The sequence below is a fragment of the Rhineura floridana genome, chromosome 17 (assembly GCF_030035675.1).
Source record: "Rhineura floridana isolate rRhiFlo1 chromosome 17, rRhiFlo1.hap2, whole genome shotgun sequence".
Lineage (NCBI taxonomy): Eukaryota > Metazoa > Chordata > Lepidosauria > Squamata > Rhineuridae > Rhineura > Rhineura floridana.
The window spans coordinates 30,736,270-30,760,791 of record NC_084496.1 but is presented as its reverse complement, the minus strand read 5'-3'; the positions used below and the strand labels follow the sequence as shown (position 1 = coordinate 30,760,791).

The following is a 24,522-nucleotide window of genomic DNA, read 5'->3' as shown; positions in this document are numbered from 1 at the left end:
AGCTGAAATGATCCCTAACATTTCTCAGAACAAGAATGAGGAAGTGGTGGCCCTCCTGATGCTGTTGGACTCCCAGCATGGGAGTTGTACTCCACAGGTTCCACACTCCTGTCTTGGAACGTCAGTTTGCTGCTGAAATGCCATGCTATGGAATTGTTTATAACACATGGTTTGGGGATAATTTCTTTTTACCCTACTTTTTCCGAGAGGGCAAAATCTTTCATGGGGAAAAAATCTGTGTTCCAAACAACTAACCGTCTCCAGTGCAACTGGTATTATTGCTGGCTTCATTCCCCACCCCTCCCAATTGGAAGCTGGCCAGCTGTTAGGTAGCATTGTTCCTCGTGAATGGGTTTTATGGGTTTTTCTGGTGATACTTTCTCTTTTGATTCTTTCCAGGGCTTCCTGACCCATTTGCAAAGGTGGTGGTGGATGGTTCTGGTCAGTGCCACTCGACTGACACTGTGAAGAACACACTAGATCCCAAGTGGAACCAACACTATGATTTGTGAGTGATTTTATTTTATATTATTATTTCAATTTATTTATTATTTCAATTTATATACCGCCCTTAGCAGAATAGCTCTCAGGGCGGTGAACAAACAAGATAAAATACAATATATCATAATAAAAATCATAAAAACATATACAAACAAACAACAAAAAACACTACAAAAACACAATACGACAAAAATTAAAAATACGGATTAAAAGATTAAAATGGTTAAGAAAATTAAAATGCCTGGGAGCATAAAAAGGTCTTTACCTGGCGCCGAAAAGATAAAAGTGTAGGCGCCAGGCGTACCTCTTCGGGGAGGCTGTTCCACAACTCAGGGGCCACCACAGAAAAGGCCCTAGATCTAGTAACCACCCTCCGGGCTTCCCGAGTGATCTGTTCTGCAAAGGGTACTTCACAAAATGGGTGTCCAGTTGGAAAAAGTGACTTGCTCACTCCCAACCTTATGTTCTTTCATCTGTTTATTAATTTAGAATATCCCACCTTTCTGCCTGATGACAGGGCTTCAGTGTAATTTTCTTCATTGTAAGCCATCTCACAATAAACAAGGAGGTTTTCAAAACAGAAGTAAGAAGGCAGTGGTGACCAAAGAAAGCATGGTGTTCCATCTGCTGCTCTTTCAAGGTTTCATCATGAGCACAATGAAGAACAACTCCTGCCACATATCATTTTCTTCCTTGGACTGGAGCCTCTTGGGAACCTGGATAGTCCATGGCTACTGGCTCTTCCCATAATTGCTAGGGAGTCATGGCTCTGTGATACCTTGCATCTCTTAACTCTTCCAGATGTGGAGTAAAAATATCTTGGGGTTGGGTCCATAGCCTAAATACTTCAGCCAGGCCCCCCAAGACTGTTTCAAGTGTGCCTAAGGGCTCGGGCATACCTACTGGGTATGTTTTTTACTCTTCAAGGAACTGAGCCAGTGGTCATTTTCCAAGCTCTTACTGAAAGTCCCTCCAGTTTCAAAAGTGGCTTGCCACAAGGGTTGTTTGAGAAATACAAACTCAAGTGTCCCTGGGTACACAGAACACTGTGCGTGTGAGACTCTTCAGAACCTATCCATACATTTAAAGCTTTACTTGCCCTATCTAGCAAGGCTAAAGCATTGTGTGATTCTGCCTCCCCTCCTTGAATTCTGTCTCCATACCCTAATGAGCTCAATGCTCTTCAGTTTGTAATAAGGTTGCCTGTAGTTAACAAGTGCTGCTACATTATCAGTTCAACATGCTGTGTAAAATTATAGACATCTAATGACTAATTAGATGTTTCTATATTTGATAAAGCTGCAACGTGGCCAAAGCATTATTAAAATAAATGAGCTTAGTCTTCATGAATGTAAATGTTGTGCCAAAGCAAAGAATGAACCTCAACCAATTATCTTTTTCAAACTGATTATTCTAGATATGTTGGGAAGTCAGATTCTATCACCATCAGTGTCTGGAACCACAAGAAAATTAACAAAAAGCAGGGAGCTGGCTTCCTGGGGTGTGTTCGGCTCCTTTCCAATGCCATCAGTAGGCTAAAAGATACTGGATGTAAGTGTGTATTACTGAGAAGGGTTTGCTATGATTGCCAGTGACTTGTGTGTCAATACTGAGTGTTGATTGCCCGTTGAGTATGCTCTTGGGTCAAGTTTTTTTCAACTGTTCATTTGCAGACCAGCGTTTGGATCTATGCAAACTAAACCCCACAGATACCGATGCAGTACGAGGCCAGATAGTGGGTAAGAAGAAAACATTCCTGTCTGCATAGATAACAACAAAATTAGTAGCTTCCTTCAGCTCCTTGGGGGTAGAGAGGCGCTCAAGTTCAAAAATACCTGAGGAAAGTACTTTATGTGGTGCTCTCCTCAAGATTGTTTGGCGACTTCATTGAGTTCCAAGAATGCCTGCCTGCTCCTGATTGGGGTTAGTAGCTTGGCATGTGTAAAACGTATGAGTTGCTGGTTACCAGTTTCCGGGCAAATATCAAGTACTGAGCCCTTTGCTCAAACACTGTCCTACACTGGGGGCTTTGAAAGTGCTCTTTTAAACTTTAAACTTTTAAAATCAGAAACAAATTAAATGTAGTGTGCTTTTGAGGATAATTGGCTGCAGCTCTGAAGCGGTAGAGTGACTAGCTTGTCAGACCTCTCAGTCAAGCTGCTCTGTGACAGGAAGCTCCTTTCAAGTGATGTCAGTTTTGGGGCAGGATTGATTGGCTCTGTTCTAGCCACTAGATGGGATTTGTTTTGCCCAGCGCTAGTAAGGTGCTTATCTTGCAAATGAAGTTGCTGAGTTGTGACTTGATTCATATGCTCAACCTTCAATAAACTGTTGCTGTTTGGAAAGCCATGGGTGTGAGAAATTGCTGTTCTCTAAAATAGATATGCATAGCAGGCAAAAAAGGCACTTCATTTTATAATACCATTTAGTGGGAAATATTCTGCTTTCCAACAGTTTTAAGAGATACAAATGTCTGTCTTTGAAGAATGCTTCACATTTTTTAAGGAAAGTAGTCTATTTATGATTAGAAACGGGTCTAAGCCTTGATTGTGTGTAGTGTTTTTAATTTAATTTATAGTGGAACTAATTCTTTACCCATTAAGCACATTTTGAACAGCAGAATTAGAGCACAATGCTATGTGTGTCTGTTCAGAAGCAAACCCCATTGAGTTCAATGGGAATGTGTGTAAGAGTGTAGTTTTAGGCTACTGTTATCTTAAGGAGTGTCAGATAATGATTTATTAATGATTTATTGTATTACCAGAACTCAATGACATAGGGTGATATCAGTCATACTCAGAGTGAGCCACTGAAATCAATGTACTTAATATACTTAAGTCTATTGAATTTGGTGGGTCTATGCTGCGTGTGGATATTGTCCACAATAATTTAACTCTAAAAATATCAGCCATGTACTTTACCCAAATATTCCACATTTCTGGTGTCCTAAAGGAGGGGGGAGCTTGAATGTGCATGTGGATGATGGCTAGATATGTTTGATTATAAAAAGCTGTAGAATTGCTTGTCAAATTTACTTCAACTTCTCTTATTTTCCTTACATTTTAACTGGGCTTTAATGGATTTTTGCAACTTTTTTTGCATTTTAATTTTGGCTTTCATTCCTTTTTCTCATTCCAGTCAGCTTACAGACACGGGACAGGATAGGCACAGGAGGGTCTGTGGTAGATTGCAGGGGGCTGCTGGAGAATGAAGGGTAGGTATTCCATCTTCTGGTGGAATCCCCTGGATCCGCTGATTCAATTTAGTCTTATGAATTAAGGAGAGCTCTCTTTGTTCTGGAGCATGCCAGTTGTTAAGTGAAATACTATATAAAAACCTTTATGAATAGAATTATAATCCTATAGAGTGAATAGGCTTTGCTTTCATTAATTAGGAATTCATTCTTAAGGTCTGAAAGTGAAACAAAATAGACAATGGTCAAGTATAAAACAGGTCCATGTTCAACCTGGAAGGGCTGCTTCTGTGCTTAACCAGGCTGAATGCTACCTCCCCAGTGTACTCCCAGTATTCAGAGATCTCCTTGTGTATTGCATCATGACACCCTCATAAGTCACTCTCTCTCCTTGAACTCAGCACAGACGTTCCATCATAGGTGGAGCGCAGAGAACCTAGCTTTGGCTGGCTCTTCTGAGAGAAGGGTACGCTGGCATAGGAAGCTGAAAGAAGAGTGCAGGAGCTTTCTCCAGCGTCCTGAGCCACAGTAAAGTCCCTCACTAGAGGAGATTTGCTTAGTGCCTCCCTGTTATAGTGCAGGGGTAGCCAGTGTTGTGCCACCTGTTGGGTATGCTGGCTGGGGCTGATGGGAGCTGGAGTCCAACAGCATCTGGAAGACAACAGGTTCCCTAGTCCTTTCAAGGCACTCTTACCTTGACTTAAGTTCTTTGAATCTGTCTTTTGCAGTAATAATGTATGCTTGAAGTTAAGTTATTTCCCTAAAGGAAATTCCTTAACTATTTCACTAGGCCTGTGTGAAATTTTGTGTGTGACCCTTCCTCCTTTCAGAACGGTGTATGAAGACTCAGGACCTGGAAGGCCACTGAGCTGTTACATGGAGGAGCCAGCTCCATACACAGACAGCACTGGTGCTGCTGGCGGAGGGAATTGCAGATTTGTGGAATCCCCCAGTCAGGACCAGACATTGCAGGTGCAGCGATTACGGACTCCTGATGTGAGAGGCCACATACAAACCCCCCAGAATAGGCCACACGGTCATCAGTCTCCATCACCTGATCTGCCTGAAGGCTATGGTAAGAGAATCTCTTTCTAACTAATGTCATAAGCTCTGCTATGGGGATATAATGCATTTGCCTGTTCTTCAGAGGAGATATTTTTTATCCAGTACAGGAAAGCAAAGTTAATCTTTGATTTTCAGAAAACTTCTCCAGCCTGCAGAAAATAGTTTTGCAATGTTGTTGGCTATATTGGAGAGTTTCAGTGCCTGTGGGTTTAGTTGCATCTGTGCAATTCTGTCTCCCATATAATTTGTCCATATAATTTTCCTCCTTGTCCGTAGTCTGCATAACGTATTTGCAGTAAAGACTTTCTCATTTCCATGCAACAGTTTGGATTTCTTGGGCAGTATGTGTACAGCTGCTTTGGTTATATTTATAATTAAAACAGTTGAAAACACATATTTCTTGTGCAGTTTTCGATTCTGTGATGTAATCGACCCTCACCCCCAAACACACATACATAAACACATAGTAAAGGAAGTACCAGAGAAAATAGTGTCTTGTGACATCAGTTAATTTTTGTGGCTGTCACTCCAGATTATATAACACGTGTCTGTTTTTAAACCAAAACTGGGACTCGTATCTTTCTGGCACAGATTAGTGTAACAAAATTATATCTAGAGAATAATCTCTTCTTGGTAAGTAAAATACAAGCTGTTTATAAAGGACTAATTTGGCTAGCTACATTATTGGCAATATGTCTCAACTGTTTTACACATCTGTGGCAACCTACCATATGGATGTCTCAAGTAGCACAGGCAGGAGAAGTTTTGTGTTGCTCCTAGACAAGTACGAATGGTCCCTCAGGCCTAGCAATACAACCTGTAGCCAGGCCTGAACTCCTGTCTGTCACCTGTGCAGTGCTGCTGTCTGTGCTCTGCTACGTAATCAGTCTGACCAAGGGGTAGAGGGAGCATGTATGTTCTGAAGTAGCACAGCCTCATGCTTCTCAGTGAGACTGCCCAAGGTTTAAAACTATCCTGTCAACTATGTTCAATCTTTTACTTGGAGCCCCCGGGTCTGTCTTGCGTGTTTTCATGTTTTCCTTTTAAGCACACTTCCTGATTAGTTCATGAATGTCTGCTCTGCGTTTCTTGATTTCCTCTTTTTTTTCCTGAGGTGGGTGGGTTCTGTCATAGGCTAGTCTATACCCAACAGGTGTTACGGCATCATTGTGCTGCATTCTGTAATTTACTTGTTCTCACTGCCTGTTGGCAAGTATGTATTTATGTTTGGACAGGGTGCTAGGATAACTGGTGGGAAAAGGAATGGAAATGTTTTGCATGTTCTAAACAGGAGTGGGGAACTTTTTGCCTCTGTGGGCCAGATCCTTATCAGGATCTGTCTTGCAGGTCAAATTTGACAGGTGGCACGGGCCCACCTGTCAAAATCCTTTCGCTTCCTTTAAGTCTCCCCAGTCGGTGATTTAATTGAGGGGGGGGGGAGACTTGGATGAGCCTCTTAGAATATGCACACTACTACATGTCTGCCAAAGGTAGAACTCTTTTCCACATCAGCATCTCTGTATGAAAAAAACAAAACAAATGGCAGGGCAGAGAGGTCATGATTGCCTGAGAATCCCCTGCAGGGAGCAGTGCATAGAAAGCTGCAACATTATTAGTTACGTATTTATTAAATTTATATTCTGCCCATCCTCCCAAAGGGAGCCCCGGGTGACAAACAGATGATAAACCACTAAAAACACCTTGAAAAATAAATTCCAGTACAAATGCAGATTAGGCTTCCATTTTAATAATAATTGTTCAGCTCAAGCCCATGGAAATAATTTATGCAGAACACAAGTGACTGGATTAATCTGGGATGGTAAGCCAATGTGATGTAATGGGTATAGTGTTGGACTAGATCTGAGAGACCAGGGTTCGAATCCCCACTCCGCCATGAAGCTCAGTGGGTGACCTTGGGCCAGTCACTGCCTCTCAACCTAAGCTATCTCACAGGGTTGTTGTGGGGATTAAATGAGGAGGGGGAAACCACATACGCCACCCTGAGCTCCTTAGAGAAATGCGATAAACAAACAAAAAATGAACAGTTATTAGTTGGTGTGTGCTTCTGTCTGCTCTGAACCTTTGTGAATTGGGTGGGTGACAAATAAAATAGGTAAGATTTTTGTAAAAGTGTAAAGTTTATGAAATATCTGGTGCAATTCTTGGTATTGCTATTTCTCTTTACTTGTAAATAGGGCAAATTGTACATATAATGGTGGAAGCTATAAACAGTTGCTTTAAGCGTTAGCTGAGCTTTACTAGATATTGTTGATAAAAAGTTTTTCTTTTGGAGTTTTCACTAACACTTTTTCTCTCTGTGTGTAGAACAAAGGACAACAGTACAGGGACAAGTTTACTTTTTACATACACAAACTGGTGTTAGCACATGGCATGATCCCAGGATACCAAGGTATGTGTACATATTTGTATAGTGCCTGTGTCTTGAGTTCATCTTGGTTTGGGCAGGTAGCTGAAGTATAGTGCCAGTGTTTTGAAAAATTAATACACTCCAAATAGGCTTTACAAAAAAACTAACACAGACGTTGTCAACCTTTTTGGACCAGAGGGTACATCCCACATTTTGAGACAGTGGTGGTGGCACCAGTCACAAATGGCTGCCATGGGGTGCATGGCATAACAAAATTAGAGAGTGGTCATGGTGAAGCTTTTCCCATAATATTATGTCCATACTAGAAGAGGCTTCACCTGTTGAATTTCTGCCTGACATACAGCTGTTAAAGGCACAAGAACCCTGCTTTCCCCCAATACCAACCCTAAACCAAAGCCTAGGCCTCCATCCTGTACCCACTTACTTGGAAGTGAGCCCTATTAAACAGGAAGAGTCTTGCTTCTGAATAAATATGTATACCATTGTACTTTAAGTTCTATATGGTCAGTTTTTTAATGCATCCCTCGTCTTCAGCTCCTGAAAAGCCTAAGCCTCTTTGCAAAGTTTTCACATTTGCCTTTTTGGGAGTGGGGGTTCTTTAACATTCAGCCATGCTTATTGTGTAGTAGTATTTACAGAAAGTAACGTCTAGTCGCTACCTGATCTCAGGCAAACCCAGAACAGGAAAGATGCATCCTGGTTGCGTGGGAAAAAGAAAGGGCAATCTATGGAGATTCCAAGGAGTGGGGGGGGGGAGAGAGAAGCAGGAAAAGTGCACTAAAAGAGAGGGCAAAACAGCAGCTCTTTAGTGCCCCCAGGGATTCCTATTCCTGGTGTCCAAACAACTCACTTATCAATCACAGCTCAGACTTCACTTTTTGGCTAAAAACACTGACAGGCAGGAGCAACTGGGCTGGCTCATTTCACATAAATTGCTTAGGATACCTGCACATTTTGCTCCACATTGTACATTCTAGGAAGGCTAGAGACTTGCTTTTTAAAAAAATGAAAGCTTAGATTCTGGGCTGCATAGGGTGGGTGCCACTCAATGCCTTTGCAGGCACCATGCCACCTGTGGGCAATGGATTGGAAACCCCTGGCCTAACATTTAAGGGGGGAAATCTTCATATCAGATATTAATGAAAAATCACCACCTTTTCCATGTTTTTCCTCAGCACCTCAGACTTGCTCAGATAATTTCTTAAGAGTAATGTTGGCATTAAATATGTTTTAATTGTTCTTCTACTCTCCATAGAGACCTTAACAGTGTGAATTGTGATGAACTAGGACCTCTACCACCAGGTTGGGAAGTTAGAAGTACAGTGTCAGGAAGAATATATTTTGTAGATCATAATAACAGAACCACACAATTCACAGACCCAAGACTGCATCATATCATGAAGTAAGAAATGAATTATTACTTGATTCTGTGCCTCAGAATCATAATAGTTGATGTAGCAGCTCAAAGGGAGCAAATGGAGTATAGCTGTATGGCTGTTGAAATACAGTTCTTTGTTTTCAGAGAGTTGCAACCCGATTCCTTCCAGGAAGGCCTAATGCTTGATGAACACAGAGTGGAATCCCAGAAGACAACGCAGCTAGTTCCATACATGCCTTGGGGGGTTGACCACACCCCTCCCCCACTGCACTATATACCCAATTACTGTTGAAACTGAGGGGGGGTGTTGATATGTAATGTTGATCATAGGAAGCTGCCTTAGAGTATTGGTCAGTGTAGCCCAGTCCTGTCTACTCTTGACTGGCAATGGCTGGTCAGGTCCCGGGCAGAGGCCTTTCCCATCCTCTTTAACTAGAGGTGCCAGGGATGCATTGTGGGATCGTCTTTGCTTATAGCAGGTGCTCCACAATGAGCTGTGGCTCCTCCCTGATGTGTGTCTATATTGTGTAATAAAAAGAAAGTTTGTGTAGCTCAAAAGCTTGTTTACGTTGTCTTGGACATACATTGGTCTGATGAAAGCCATTGCATTGTTTTTTAAACTTTTAAAATTTCTGTTGAAGTATCATTTAACTGCTTCCTTCTGTGTTCCATAGTGGACATACGAACATTTATGACTTTGAAATAAGTACAAACCTACATCTTGCATAATCAAGTGAAATGTGTTGAATTTATTAGCTCCTTTTGTCCAGAGTATTAGATGAGGATCTTTGTAGAGTGACTGTAGCCCTAAAAGTGGAGTTGCTCTTGGAGAAGCAAAGTTCTGTTATTCCTAGTAAAGAGGTACAAGCACTAGCAAATAGGAAGGGGTGTGGAAATCTTTGATGCATGTTGCTATCATCTTGAAAGCTGAAATATGGGTAAACTTTATGCCAAGATAAATGAGTTTGTCTAAGATCCCAAAGGAAGCATTGTTAGCTGCAACAAACTATACCTTTGAACAATCAGTTTCCACATGTAAATTCTTTAAAGATGTGAAATGTTTGTCTGATCTTATTGATTGATTGATTGATTGATTGATTGATTGATTGATTGATTGATTGATTGCTCTTGTATACCGCCCCATAGCCGAAGCTCTCTGGGCGGTTTACAGCAATCAAAAACATTAAAACAAATACACAATTTAAAAACATATTTTAAAAACAATTTTAAACACATGCTAAAATGCCTGGGAGAAGAGGAAAGTCTTGACCTGGTGCCGAAAAATAACAGTGTTGGCGCCAGACGCACCTCGTCGGAAAAATCATTCCATGATTAGGGGGCCACCACTGAGAAGGCCCTCTCCCTTGTTTCCTCACATACTGTTGTCAAGAGACCATGTGGCTTACCACTGCAGCATTGCTGCCCCTTCCCCCTTGGCCTTTTGAGAGTAATCTTTTCCTCCTCTTTCCCTCTTCAAGTCACCAATGCCAACTAAAAGAACCCAACCAACCTTTGCCAGTGCCGAGTGAGGGAACATTGGAAGACAGTGAGGAGTTGCCTGCCCAGAGATATGAGCGAGACTTGGTCCAGAAACTAAAGATCCTCAGGCATGAGCTTTCACTCCAGCAGCCTCAAGCTGGACACTGCCGCATTGAAGTATCGAGGGAAGAAATATTTGAGGTATGTAGATTTGTGTCTAACATCGTGTGAGGTTAAGCCTTTCCAGTACGTATGTGCAATGGCTCTGGATTTCTGCAAATGTGGCTTGTCATAATGTGGCATTACCCCTGTGAGGCCGAAGGAATGGCAGATCCCAGCCAGAAAGATGGGTAGGTGATACTACCATTTCATTTACTTATGTTCTGCCTTTTCAGTGGACCCACAGGGTAGCAATTTGTTGTTGTCGCTATGTTCCTTCAAGTCAGTTACGACTTTTGGCGACCCTATGAATCGGCAACCTCCAATAGCATCTGTTGTAAACCACCCTGTTCAGATCTTGTAAGTTCAGGTCTGTGGCTTCCTTTATGGAATCAATGCATCTCTTGTTTGGCTTTCCTCTTTTTCTACTCCCTTCTGTGTTTCCCAGCATTATTGTCTTTTCTAAACACCAATAGTGGCCATCAGTGAGGGGAACAAATTTCTGCTCACACAACAGGACTTCCCCTTCTCACTGCACACCCCCAAATCTGCTTTTGAGAGTTGGGGGACTCTCTAGAGCAGATTTGAGAGGCTGCAAGAAGAAGGATAGGGAGGGGAATTCTGTTCACAAAATGTTGGCTATCACCCTGGGAATAATAATTTGAATTGTGAAGAACAAATGCTGCCTAACTAATCTTACCTTGTTTTTTGTTCAACATTTTTATGTAGTTCTCCAGTAGAAAATGTTTTTTTCTTCTCACAATTCAGAATTTGGAGTTCTTTCAGCATAAATCAGTGTTGTAAATATTTGGTTTAATAAAATGTTCAAAGGAAATCTATTTGGGTGGTGTTACTGCTTTTCTGTGGCTCGCTGTGTTCTTCCTGGAACCTTAGCCAGGATCCAGAGAACTACTGTAAGTGTATCCAAGTAGGGGAAGAGGGTGACTCTTCCTTCTCTCCACCACACTCAAAACACTTTGGAATCACATATCAAAACTGCTTTTGAAAAATCCCCTCCATGGGAAAGGATAGTTTCCGTTCAAGAGAATCTTGTAGACGTGGAGCTAGGTTTGCAGTTCTTTGGATTCTGGCTATTGATTACTGTCCCCTGCCTCTCCACCTCCATAACTTTATGTGGTGTACAACCCATGCTGTTACTTCTGATAAAATCTGAATTCTGTTAGATGAATCCTAAAATGAATGAGGTTAAATTTGAGATAAGTTTATAAGTTTCCTTTAACAAGGAAGGTTGGCCATTCTAGAAACAGCTAAAATATCCTAACAGTTATGATCTAAGTAGTGGTGCAAGAATGACACCTCTAGATAAGCCATGGTCAAAAGGTTCTTCTACATGTGTGACTACTGTTGAAAAAGTGTTAAATTTCCTGAGAGTGAACTTCTGCTTCTTGATACAGGAATCATATCGGCAGATAATGAAAATGAGGCCGAAAGATCTGAAGAAGAGGCTGATGGTAAAGTTTCGAGGAGAAGAAGGCTTGGATTATGGTGGAGTGGCAAGGTAAAAGACAAATTCTTAAAATGACATGTATTTTAAAATGACATACAAAGGGAACCTTGTCAGAGAGCTCCAAATATTGCAGATAAAAATTCAAGGAAGCTCTTTATCAAACCAACAAATGATGGATGTGTTCATACATAGTGCTCAGGTTTTCCATGGTTTAGTGTTACAAGGGTAGGTCTTGGGCTTGTGTAGTCCCCCCCTCCCTTCAGCACAGTTGTGAGAAAGTTTTTTATCAACCACAATTTAGTATTGCATCCTAACCCTAAACAGAAATTAATCATACCTTTGTTTACTAAAGGAAGCCAACTTCATAAACTGTAGTTTAAACTTAGTTTTAGTAAACCATACTTCGTTTTTTAAAAAAATCTTTACTTCAATTTTATAATAAAGGAAAACTTATAAATCATTTGAGGAAAAACGGGAAAAGGGGAAGAGGAAAAGCAGAATAAGCAGCATAAATATATATAAAGCATGTTGACATTTCCAAAGTTTTTTTTAGTAAACCATAGTTATGATCAGTAGTTAGTCTGGGTTTGAACATTGCAACAAGCTGCTTCAGAAAGATGTTGGAAATCGAGTCCTATGTGTTCCTATAAAAGTATATGCCACAGTCTGTTGTTCTAACAGTTTTTGAGGACGTTTTATATTCTCTTATTCCATCTACCTTGGATATAACCAATAAAGACCAACAAAGTTCTACTGAAAGCTGACCTACTGAAATGGGCAGCACTAATTTAGGTCCATTAATTTCAGTGGGTCTACTATGGGTAGAAATTACTTGGATACAACCCTATGTGTTTCACTGGTTCCAATGATAGGTCTGTGTATAATCCAGGGATCCTATTGCAGTGCTCATCAGTGTCTTGCATCTGAGTGATCATTTCCTGAGTCTGGCAGCTCTTCCAAGGGCTGACTAAAATCACCCTGAGTAAGACTGTCTTTTGTCTAACTCCACCAACATTCTCTAATTTTAAATTCCCTACACAAAATTCTTGTTGTCTGGGAGCTCTTCCCTTTTGACCTCTCCCTTGTCATCACTGGCATGTTGCAAGAGTTTGTCTCGTCTGTGTTTAACATCTGTCTAGACAATTGCTAAATCCTCTGGCATAGTTTATTCAAATGCCTCCATTTAGCTTCAGGGGGACTGACTCTGTGCAATAAAGCTACTGTGCTACCCCAGGTAATAACTCTCAGCATACTATCACCAGCTACTTTCACACTCAGTCACCAAAGTAGTTCCAGAAACTAACTTCCTGTAAAATATATTTAATTTTCCCTTGTTTAACAGCTTCCTCTTCACCAGTCACATATCAGGACAGTCTGGAGAGTCATTTTATATTCTTATTGTGGCATTTACAAGTCAACATCTACAGATAAACAGAATTAGATCATTGGATAAAATTCATATTGCAGAAATTGTAGTAGTACCTTATTGGGGATGAGGTTTTCTTGTGTGGTGTTGAGAGAGATTGACATACAATGATTTGTGAACGTTTACAACGTTAATTATGAGTTGTATCCAGTGTTAGACCTATATACTGTAGATCCATTGAAATTAATGACTATAATTGGTCTATTCTGAGTAAGGATACAACTATGTTTAATTCACTTTTGGGTTATCTTGTTTTTTTGTATATGTAAGCTGCTTTGTAATGACCACTGGCTACAGACAGTAAAAACATCTGAAGAAGAAAATATCTCATTGAAGAAGAAAAACATCCCAAGACAGATACACACATATATACAAAATGATATACACTTCCATTATACGGTTGTCTTCTACTCTAATCAAGCTTATTTAGCTTAACCATTTTGGTGTAACGTATATAGCAATCATTCCTCTGTAGCTTTCTAGGAGCTAGCTTTCCTCTAGCAAGACAATACTTTTCAAACATACTGATCTGCTTTCTATCCTGTAATCTTATGCCACGTCCTACATAAACTTGCATGGCTATAAAAGGTTGCAGGGAAGCTGATACCATTAATATTTTAACTGTGGAGTCATTTTGTCTTATTTTTGTCTGATTTCTTCTATGATAAGTTGTTTTGGGAGAATCTACAATCTTAAAAGATCATACAAGCCATTTACTTAAAATTAAATAAATATTAATGTGATTAAATACTGATAGGTACTTTTTTACGTTTCAACAATCCCACTAGCAGTATTTGGCCACATTGGACATAACCCTAACCCAGGGTGTGTGGCTTATTATTAGAGTTGCGTGCGTAGCTCAGGTGATGCCATTGGTGGTCCTCCCGTACTTCATGGGGAGTAGCTGGCTCACTTTTATGTCCAAACCAGCACTTGGGATTTGTTTCTTTCCAAGACAAAACAAAAGGAGCCAAGGGAAGAAACAAACAGCAAGTGCTGGTTTGGACGTAACACTGAGCCAGTCACTCTATGGTTTGTTTCCCCACCGACTAACAGAGGAGCACTGCAAGATCACTTGAGCTGTCTGCACCTGCTTACCCTAGTGCTATGTGCAAACACAGCCTGTAAAACCAGATTTTAAAAAATGCCTTGTGTCTGATGGTGCATTAATAAAGCATTACTCATAATTTTTCTTTCTCTTGGAATTTTATATCTTTTAACAGTCTTATCCTATTTTATATTATCCCATTTTATTGCATTTTACTCTCCTGTATATTAGGATAATCTTCTCGTTTGAGAGTTTTATATTTCTATTTTATGCTGGCCATTGACCGTAACAATAAAGATTTTATCTGCTTGGTAATGGAAATGGCCCACTTTTTTTAATGCTATAGTTGCACTGGGTGTTAGCTAAAGAGTTCTGCGAAACAAATGAGTGTTTGTACCCCTTCCCAGTAGAAGCTGATCAAAGGAATAGTCTTGTCCTAATTTACCTTTGTATCATTCCCCAAGTCTAGATTCCTCCCCCTCCCTCTTTTTTGAGGAAGGCATGATCTGTACCAAATGAGTAATAGGTTCATAAGTCACTGGATGGGGTAAGCTTTAACCCTCACCCCACCCCTACCTCTTCTGAAGCACCTGTCTCTTGTCTGGCAGGGAGTGGTTGTATCTACTGTGTCATGAAATGCTGAACCCTTATTACGGACTTTTCCAGTACTCCACGGATAACATTTATATGCTGCAAATAAATCCAGACTCTTCTATCAATCCTGTAAGTACTCTAAAAGCAGAGCAGTTGAGTGTGTTGCTTAAAGATGTGATGGAAAAAGGAACTTCTCTGAAACCATGGTACTGGTATGGGGTCCAAAGAGTAGCTCATCTGATTCCATGAGCCCAGTGTGACTGTAGACTCAAGTTGCTCAAACAGCAGCCTCCTATGCAATAGGGCAAGTCACTTTTGAAGTGGAGTTTCAAAAGCAGCTTGGTACGTCATAGACTCTCCCATTCAGGGGGGACGTCAACATGCTCACTGTGGGGTGTGCAAACTCTAGGGTGCATCTAAGTAGCTCTTTGGATCCTGCCATAAGCCCTGTGCAGATGTTCAAAGTGTATGCCCTGTGGGAGGCAGCCTCTCCCTGACCCTCACCCTCACACCTGCTGTTTGCACATTCAGTGTCATGCTTAGAGCACATATGCCCAGTCTATGCATGCTGTGTGCCTTGGTTTTGTGGTGTACCTATTGCGTAGGTGGGGGTCTACATCCGTTATGTTCACTGTTGGAACAGGGGCCTTTATGCATCAAATTGAATGTGCAAGCGGCAGGACAGGCTGGCCTGATTCCGATTTCCCTGGTGTACATGCAGTTTGAATCTTTGCACAGGACTATGGTTGTGGCCAAATAGGTTTTCCCTTGCTTATTATATCATGTGTGTCTACCTATTTCTGTTCCTTTTTCAGTTAAACCCCAAATAGGCAAGTGAAGGTAAGTGTGTCTGCTACAACTGAGGACATTACAGCATCAGTGACTTATAATGGACCTATTTGCAGAGCCTCAACTTGTCCACTAAATAAATAATTTAAACATCTTGTTAATTACTATGTCAGTTTCACACTAAGCACTCATTGCATAGTTTGCCTCTTAGAAGATCCACTGCATGTTAACAACTTCCCTCCTTTCCTCCCCTCCCACACCCACACTCTCCCCTCTTGCAGAACTGATTACTGTAACAGCACCCCCAAAGCCTCTCCATCCTGTCCAAAACCTGTATTTTTCAATCTTGCAAAGTTCAGGTGTTTGTTGCCCAAGCAAACAGTCAGTTGCCTGGAAAGTGATTGTCAAAGCACAGCAATTTTACCTAATTTTGTCTTCAAACTAAGGAAGAGTGGCTCATGGTTTTTGAATGCATTACACATTAATGGGAATGATAGAAATAAATTCCTATATACTGATAGAGAACTCCTTCTCCAAGAGCCAATCTGTACGTAGTCCAAATAACACATTCGTGTACAAGAGGGAAGTATTGGAAGACTCGGGAGAACCTCAGGATTAGCAGAAGTACACAAAACTTTAGGAAAATCCTAAGTGGGGGGGACTCAAAACAAAAGAAGTGAGCAAACTCAGTGGCCATAGAAAACGGAGTATCTGTTGCAGGGGGAATAGAAAACTTGGGAAGCAGATTGGCATGGAGAATCTTGGAAAAGGGCACCATTGGCTTCATTGAACCCTGAACAAGAACATGCCACACTGCAGCATTTTGTTGCAGGTAAACTGCACTGAGAGAAATTGTCACAAGACCTTCCCAAGCAAACCATTGATTTGGCATAAGTTGCTGTTCCTCATATTTTATTGCCTGGTTATAGCTCATTGGCTCAAATACATTAGATTTTAACATGAATCACCATGTTTGTGGCTAATCATCTGATGTGAAGTACAATTTGGCAGGCATCTCAAGATTATTTCTGTCTAGCCTATTCTGAACCCACCTATTTTTATTGATATTTTTAACAAATACACATCAAGTACAAGAGGCGCATGCAATAACCAAGTCAGTGGTAACGCCAGGTCTTGACCGATAAAGAGTGGACGAGAGCACATTCAGTACATAAGCGACAGGTCTGGGAGAAAACAGCAAGGGGGTTCTGGGGAAATAAAGTGGATCCATTTATGAATTACAGAATTAATGAATGACCAGTCAGTGAGTAAGGGAAAGACGGGGGATAGAGGAGAAATAGATCAAAAGTATTTCCAGGTGAACTCATATTTAGCAGGGTGAAGGGATTCTGTGCACATTGATTAATGATCTCAAGCCTTCAGAATGAGAAAATAAACAAAACTTCCATTGTATTAGGAAATGACTGAAGGCTTAAATCTAGCCACAAGATGTCAGCATTGGGCTTCTCTTTAATGAATCTCTGTTCTTGGTGTTTCTTGTAGGATCATCTGTCTTACTTCCACTTTGTTGGTCGGATCATGGGTCTGGCTGTGTTCCATGGACACTACATCAATGGGGGTTTCACAGTTCCTTTCTACAAACAGCTGCTGGGTAAACCCATCCAATTATCTGATCTGGAATCAGTTGATCCAGAACTACACAAGAGTTTAGTTTGGATTTTGTAAGTATTGATACATGGTTGAAATCCATTAAAAACACAGGTTTTTTACTAGGGTGAAGGGGAACAGCTCCATATAGTAGTCACTGTCTGCATAGCTCTTTACAGTAGCAAGGGCAGAGTCCCATAAGAACTTATAGAGCTGTCCAGCAAAACTTGAAGCCATTTTTAGTGGAATATCAGTGGTTTGACATAGGATATCTGCACTCCTTCCACCCAGTTAGAACCACTGCCTTTAGTTGATTAAATTCTGATTTCATGAAATTGATAATGAATTGATCTGATTTCTGTAAAATAACAAAGTCCATTTTTAGGCATGCAACAAAATAAACCTCACTGACTGGATTCACAAGCCAGGGTTAATGGTTTAGTGAAGGAGGGCCACCAAACTGGACAGTTTAAAGCAGAATTAGAAAAATTCCTGGGGAATGAGGCTATTAATGGTTCCTAGCCATGAAGGCTACTACTTTCAGCGTTGGAGGTGGAATGCCTCTGAATGACAGTTGCCGAGGATCACAAGTGAGACAAGCCCTGTTGCACGCAGGTCCTGCTTGTGGGCTTCCTGTAGGCATCTGGTTGGCCACTGTGAGAACAGGATGCTGGACTAGATGGGCCACTGGCCTGATCCAGCAGGGCACTTGCGTTCTTAACATGCAAATCACTCCTGCTTCACTCCTTCCAAACTACACATTTGTTTTTCTATACATTATATTTATAAAATTGCATGTCATCTCTTAGGACCCAAGAGTGGTGTCAAATTCAAACAAAATATAACAGCATAAAACATTACTGAGAAAGTTAAAGCAACATTCTCATGAAACAAACAGATCAGACTACCAGTCAGCAGAGGTTCTAAAAAAACACCCAGTTCCACTTAGACTTCTCTTCCAAATGCCTGTGTGAAGAGATTCCTTTTTGTCTACATTAGGGAAGAGGATGCCTGAACCCCCGTGAGAAGCTCCATAAACTGAGGACCATCACAGAGATTGCAAGTGATACAACAGACCACTTATGTTAACTGGAGCACAATAATAGCCAGCCCTGCTGCCCGCAAGCTCTGGGCTGACAAATATGGGAAAAGTTGCTCCTTTGAGCATTTGCATCCTAAGCCATTTAGGGTTTTATATGTTGATGCCAGCATCTTGAATCTGACCTGGTAGCAGAGAGGCAGCCTACAGAATGTCAGACCTCTTTGCTACACTACTCACAACATTTACAGCTACATTCTGCACTATCTGCAGCTCCCAGACTGTCTTCAGGGATAGCCCCACATGCAGTACATGACAGTAGTCTAGCTAGAAGTTGCCAGGACATGTATGCCCATGGCCAGGATATATCTGTCCAGGAAATGCTGTAGCTGATGAACCACTTAGGTCTTTCGGAACAATGATGGTTCTAGGAGTACCCTCAGGCTATTCACCTGCTCCTTCAGGTGGAGTGAGATGCAATCCAGAACAGGTCTTGTCCCCAAATCCCAGATATACCTACAGCAACTCTGTCTTGTTGGAATTCAGCTTCAGTTTGTTGGTCCTCATCCAGTCCACTCCTGCCTGCACATAATGGCACCTGTATGGCCGTGCCCGATTCAGATGGAATGGAGAGAGTGAGCACTGGGTGGTATCAGCATACTGAATCCTCAAATGACCTTTCCCAGCAGTTGCATATAGATGTTAGAAAGTGCAAAAGTCATGGGGCTGGTTAGGAGTTCCCCCAATGCTAGTTGCTGGTAGCAGTCTTGCAGGTTGCACCAAACCACTAAACTATTGGGTGCCTCAAATTCAGCAGATACTTTATCAGTTGGACACATTGGGGTGGGGACAGAGTTTGATTGTAAAAGATGATAGATAAACTCCTAATAAATGCTGTTTGGATTCACCCTGTGAGACAGTTTAGTTAGAAGCAATGCTGTGCATGTCCTGGCAAGTGCAGAAATGATTTATGTTATTTGCATTGTTGACAGAGAAAATGACATCACTCCAGTTCTGGACCATACTTTCTGCGTGGAGCACAGTGCTTTTGGCAGGATTCTGCAACATGAGCTCAAACCAAATGGGAGAAATGTTTCTGTAACAGAGGAGAACAAGAAAGAATATGTCAGGTACCGCCAGAAGAGGAGAAATTTTCCTCTCACGTAATGTAGAGGTGGTAGCGGCAGTCTCTCTTTTTGACGTGTCAGTTTGTGCGTTGAGAACATTTGAGTTCTGCATGGCAATGGCGGGGATTAAAGTTATCCATTGATCTCTTCAACGTCTGTGCTTGTGCACTGCTAGTAGTTAAACATGCCTAGCATCTTCTGTTGGCCTGTGACATCTAGTTCTTAAGACAATACTGACCAATGCCACACAGCTGCTACTGAAAGGCATAAACCAGAGGTGGTCTTGATGGGTTCTGCAGCGCATTTTGCAGATAAGAGTTCTCAGTTTGTACCACTCGCTGTTCTTCTCTGTGACTATGCCTTTCATGTGCCCTGCCTCTTTCTCCCCACGGTCATAAGCATCTCATTGTTTGATTGTTACTTCATCACAGAATTTGTAACTTGTCAAGGGCAAGATTAGATTATTTATTTATAAATAAATGTTTGTTGCCCAGGGCAGCAAACAGATGATAGAGCACTAAAACATCTAATAACAATTCCAATACAGATGCAGACTGGGATAAGGTCTCTACTTAAAAGGCTTGTTGAAAGAGGAAGGTCTTCAATAGACTCTGAAAAGACAACAGAGGTGGTGCCTGTCTAATATTTAAGGGGAGGGAATTCCAAAGGGTCGGTGCCAAAACACTAAAGGTCCACTGCCTGTGTTCTGCAGAACGGACCTCCTGATAAGATGGAATCTGCAGGAGGCCCTCACCTGCAGAATGCAGTAATGGACTGGGCTTATAAGGGGTAAGACAATCTTTCAGGTATCTTGGTCCCAAGTTATATAGGGCTTTATACACCAAAACCAGCACCTTGAACGTAACCCGGTACGTTGAACTTAGCCAAACTTTACTTAGATTCTGCCCCCTGTGTGTAGTGGGAATTGACAGCATAATCTAGCCTACAGTGCACTGTTATCTTGCACTTGTATCTGTTTTTAAAAAGTTACACTGACACATGGGATCCAGTGGTGCTGGAGAATGGGCAGGCATGTTTCCCACCAATGGTAGGGATCAAATCTGTGTGAAATCTATTGTTAATTCCTCCCATAGTCTTCCCTGTTTTGGAGTTCTTAGGAAAAAATATATCTCGAGTGTACCCATTTTTCACTTGGAGAACTCTTCACTCCCATAATACAGTTCTCAATTTGGATTCTTCCACCCACCCCTACCCCCAGGTTGTACGTTAACTGGCGGTTCATGAGAGGAATTGAGGCCCAGTTCCTGGCTCTTCAGAAAGGCTTTAATGAACTTATTCCTCAACACCTACTGAAGCCTTTTGACCAGAAGGAGCTTGAGGTATTGCTTCATTTTCTCCATTCAAATTATTTTGTGGTTAATGTGACCATAAAGTGCCTTGTTTTTTTTAAAAAAAAACCCATCCCCCTTTCCATACCGAATGTTAGTTGGTCTGAAGCTACTAGATTGTATTAAGCTTGTTTTTTTGCTCCTCACTAATGTTAAAGAACATTGTCTTGATCAGGAGCCTCAATTTGCTCCTGGGGCTTTAGCCCAGTGCAGTTTTAGCTATGAAGTTGCTCCTGTGCAGTGGAATTAAATGCTGTGCACGGTGAGTAAGGAGCGTTGTACTTGTGTGTAGCTAATTGTAAGCATGAGTGCACTGAGACAGAAGGTATGAATGTATAGTCCTATATCATCATCGTCATCACTTTATTTGTAAGCCACCTTTCCAGAAAAAAAAGTATGCCCAGAGCAGCTTCCAACGATGAGAAGAGCAATACATCACAAAATCGACGATGGCAAGAACAATTTCATAACAACATAATAGCAAATGGATCCCCCCCACACACACAAAAGCCCATTTTGTAAATGTTCTGCTCCTTAAAGTGTGCATTTTTGATCCATCAGCTCATAATAGGTGGCTTGGATAAGATTGATTTGAGCGATTGGAAGTCCAACACGCGACTGAAGCATTGCACGGTGGACAGCAATATTGTCAAGTGGTTCTGGCAAGCAGTGGAAGCCTTTGATGAGGAAAGAAGAGCGAGGCTGCTGCAGTTTGTGACGGGATCCACGCGGGTTCCACTTCAGGGCTTCAAGGCTTTGCAAGGTGACTGGTAGGAAGGCTGAGTTGACCACCCTTGGCCCAGAGGACATCCAGTCAGTCCAGTTCTCCCTTTATGATTTTCCTCTTTGTAACTCCATTATAAAATCTTCCATTTGAGAAATGCAGAGCTCCACGTGTAACAGTGGACTGCCTTATATTGGGGTCAGGCCATTGGTACTAGCCCAGTACTGTCTGCTTGAACTGGCAGCGACTTTCCAGGGTTTGGGGCAAAGGGAGTAGGTTAACTCCCATTTTGTTTCTGTAGGCTAATTGGTCTGTGTGTGTGAATGCACGCACGCATCGTACATACGATCTGTGACTTCCCACTCCCTCCCTTGCTGATGGCAGAATGTATGTGTGCCAGAGAAATGGCTAGTGTGTTTATCACTGTGTTCTTGAAGGGCCTTAACTAGAATGTCTGTTTGCAAGGCTCTACAGGCGCTGCAGGACCCAGGCTCTTCACTATCCATTTGATAGATGCAAATACGGACAACCTTCCGAAAGCTCATACTTGGTAAGGCTGCTGTGTGTCTGCCAAGCTGTGGCGACGTGTGCCCGTGCGAATGTGCTTTTGTGTCTGCCCAGATGAAATGGCAAGCCTTTACAGACAGTAAATTGCGTTGTAGCATATTAGGTGCTTGGAATGGAAGTTAAATTGGAGTTATTTTTTCTTGAAAGTTAAATCTTATTTACATACAGCAAAATGCAGTTAAAATGTGCGTGCACAATGGAGGCAGCTCTCTGGATTCTGAAAACCAATTCCATGTTTTATATGGCATAGAAGAAAAAGAAGCAATTAATTGTAGAAGTTGCATGAGCAAAGAGCCCATCCGGCTAAGCATGTTCTTGCTTTAACTGACACTTGCAAATGCAAGGGCCTGACTAAATGATGTATACTCATGCATGTGACAACTAATCCTCTGTGTGTATATTTTAAGAGAAGGTGCTTTGAAGGGCTCAGTTTAGAGCAGAGAAGCAGCCAGATGTGGGTACTTAACTTTCTCCTCAACTTCCACTACTCTGCTCCAAAGCCTCCTCTCCCCTCCCTCCCTCCCCTCCCTCCCTCCCTACTGCTGCTTTGACATTGATGGGATTTGTAGCCAAAACATCTGGTGGGCAAGGCTGAGGAAGACTGCCATGTTGTAATTCATGCGTGTTGTGTCTTTTTGGAAATGTGTGGATATTTGAAGCCAAGCACTATACAGTTTGGAGTGTGGCACCTCTCAGTAATGAGTCTTAAGTCACAAATGGCATGCCGTGGGCTATTACTGGGAGGGTGTGATATAAATCTAATAATAAATAAATAAATAAATAAATATTGTTGTATGGAAAGCAGGGTGTCCATTCTCAACAACCTCCCTTTTGATGCAAAGATGCCGCCCTGCTTATTACTAGCCAGTCTCTTGTTGTGTCATCAGCTCTTTCAATTTCTGTGGTCCTGGAAGTGCTTCAAAAATAATTTTTAGTGAAGGATGGTATTTTTCCTGACAAAAGAGTCTTTTTTTAAAATAAAAATAAAACAGTGCTCACTATGCAGTTGTTGTAACTCCCTCCTTGCACCTGTTCAGACCGTAGCTGGGAGGTTCCTTCTGTTGTTGATTGTTTATGTACCATTTCAAACATATATATCAAACTGTATACAGTAAAAACAGAGATGACGGCCATGTCTTTGCCAGTCTTTTAAGGGAGAGGGAGATGGCTTAAGAATATAAGTGAGGAGCAGGAGCTATGGATTGTTTTGTATGGCAGGTGGGAGGTAGTTCAGCAACATCTAAGGAGGTGTGATGAACCATTTAGTTCATTTATAGACCAACCTTCATCCGTTAGGTTAGGATCACAGGGCAGTTCACAATACAGTGCATAAATAAAACAATTAAAATACTAGCCATAAAACCATTAACTATTATACATTAGGCAAAGTCCTAAATGTACATTTCCCGATAGCAGTGCAGCAGATGCTGATGGCCCAACCAAAACACCCAGATCACCCAAAGGGGGAGTAGGTGCATCTTGAGTTGGTGATAAAGTTGGTTGACACACCTCCAAGGGGAGGCAGTTCCATGAAAGGGGAAACTAGCTCCAAGAATGCTCTGCCTTGAGTTACCACCTGACTGGCCATGTCTGCTGGCAGCGCCACCAGAAGAGCCATCTCTGCTGACAGCAAGACCTGGGCTGGCAGGTTGAGGGAAAGGCGCTCCTTCTAGCAATGTCACCCCAGGTCATTCAGGGCTTTATAAATCAGTGCAAAGACCTTGAATTGGGCCCACAAGTGTATAGGCAGCTAGTGCAAATCCCGGAGAATTGGTATGATATGACTGTGGCTGACACATTGTTCAGTCCCTTCTTACAGTTGTTTTTTCTGCAAAGTAGTATGTCTTTATTCTTCCTATAACCCTTGGCAATTCCCCAGCGAACATTACTACTTTGGCAAAATACCTATTTCATGCTTTTGATGTGTTAGCTATTGCACTCGATAGTTGAGTGTATTATGCAAAAGCTGTCTCAGCAGAAGAATTCCAAGAACTGGTTTTTAAAATGAGAACAACAGAGCTTGTATCAAAACGCTTAAATTCTCTTTGTATGTTTAGTTCTGTCATGAACCTACCTGGACCTGGTTCATATCCATCTTCTTTGTGTGCCCCTCTGAGAGAAGTGCGGAGGGTGGCACCACGAGAACAGGCCTTTTCAGTGGAGGCCTTTCCCAGAGATAGACACCTGGTGCCATTATTGCCAACTTTTAGGTGCCAGACAAAGACATTCCTGTTCAATTTGTTGTTCATTTTTAGTAGGATGGGGTAGGGTTTGCTTTTTGTGTTACTGCAAGATGAGCACTTTTAGTTAATGTGTTCGTTTATCTTTGATGTATTTTTAAATTGTTTTATATATGCTTTTATAATTTTGCTTTGAGACATCTTTATGTGCATGTGTGTGTGTTATGTGCCTTCAAGTCAATTACGACTTATGGTGACCCATGAATCAATGACCTCCAAGAGCATCTGTTGTGAACCCCCCTGTTCAGATCTTGTAAGTTCAGGTTTGTGGCTTCCTTTATGGAATCAATCCATCTCTTGTTTGGCCTTCCTCTTTTTCTACTTCCTTCTGTTTTTCCCAGCATTATTGTCTTTTCTAGTGAATCATGTCTTCTCATGA

The 24,522-nt window shown here is 41.6% G+C and overlaps 1 protein-coding gene across 3 annotated transcripts in view; it reads left to right on the top strand.

Moving 5' to 3' along the window:
• Nucleotides 1–24,522, top strand: part of SMURF1 (SMAD specific E3 ubiquitin protein ligase 1) — a 48,218-nt gene that overhangs the window by 19,842 nt on the left and 3,854 nt on the right. The window contains exons 3-17 of one of the 3 annotated variants that reach the window (XM_061599251.1): nt 400–508; nt 1,919–2,052; nt 2,175–2,240; nt 3,640–3,715; nt 4,525–4,769; nt 7,085–7,169; nt 8,404–8,550; nt 10,005–10,206; nt 11,580–11,683; nt 14,715–14,829; nt 16,993–17,171; nt 19,129–19,266; nt 20,483–20,603; nt 21,174–21,375; nt 21,811–21,886. In XM_061599251.1, coding sequence (XP_061455235.1) covers nt 400–508; nt 1,919–2,052; nt 2,175–2,240; nt 3,640–3,715; nt 4,525–4,769; nt 7,085–7,169; nt 8,404–8,550; nt 10,005–10,206; nt 11,580–11,683; nt 14,715–14,829; nt 16,993–17,171; nt 19,129–19,266; nt 20,483–20,603; nt 21,174–21,375; nt 21,811–21,886 — 1,999 coding nt within the window. Of the gene's footprint in view, nt 1–399; nt 509–1,918; nt 2,053–2,174; nt 2,241–3,639; nt 3,716–4,524; nt 4,770–7,084; nt 7,170–8,403; nt 8,551–10,004; nt 10,207–11,579; nt 11,684–14,714; nt 14,830–16,992; nt 17,172–19,128; nt 19,267–20,482; nt 20,604–21,173; nt 21,376–21,801; nt 21,887–24,522 lie in introns of all 3 variants that reach the window. The other 2 variants (XM_061599250.1, XM_061599252.1) reach the window with 2 other exon arrangements.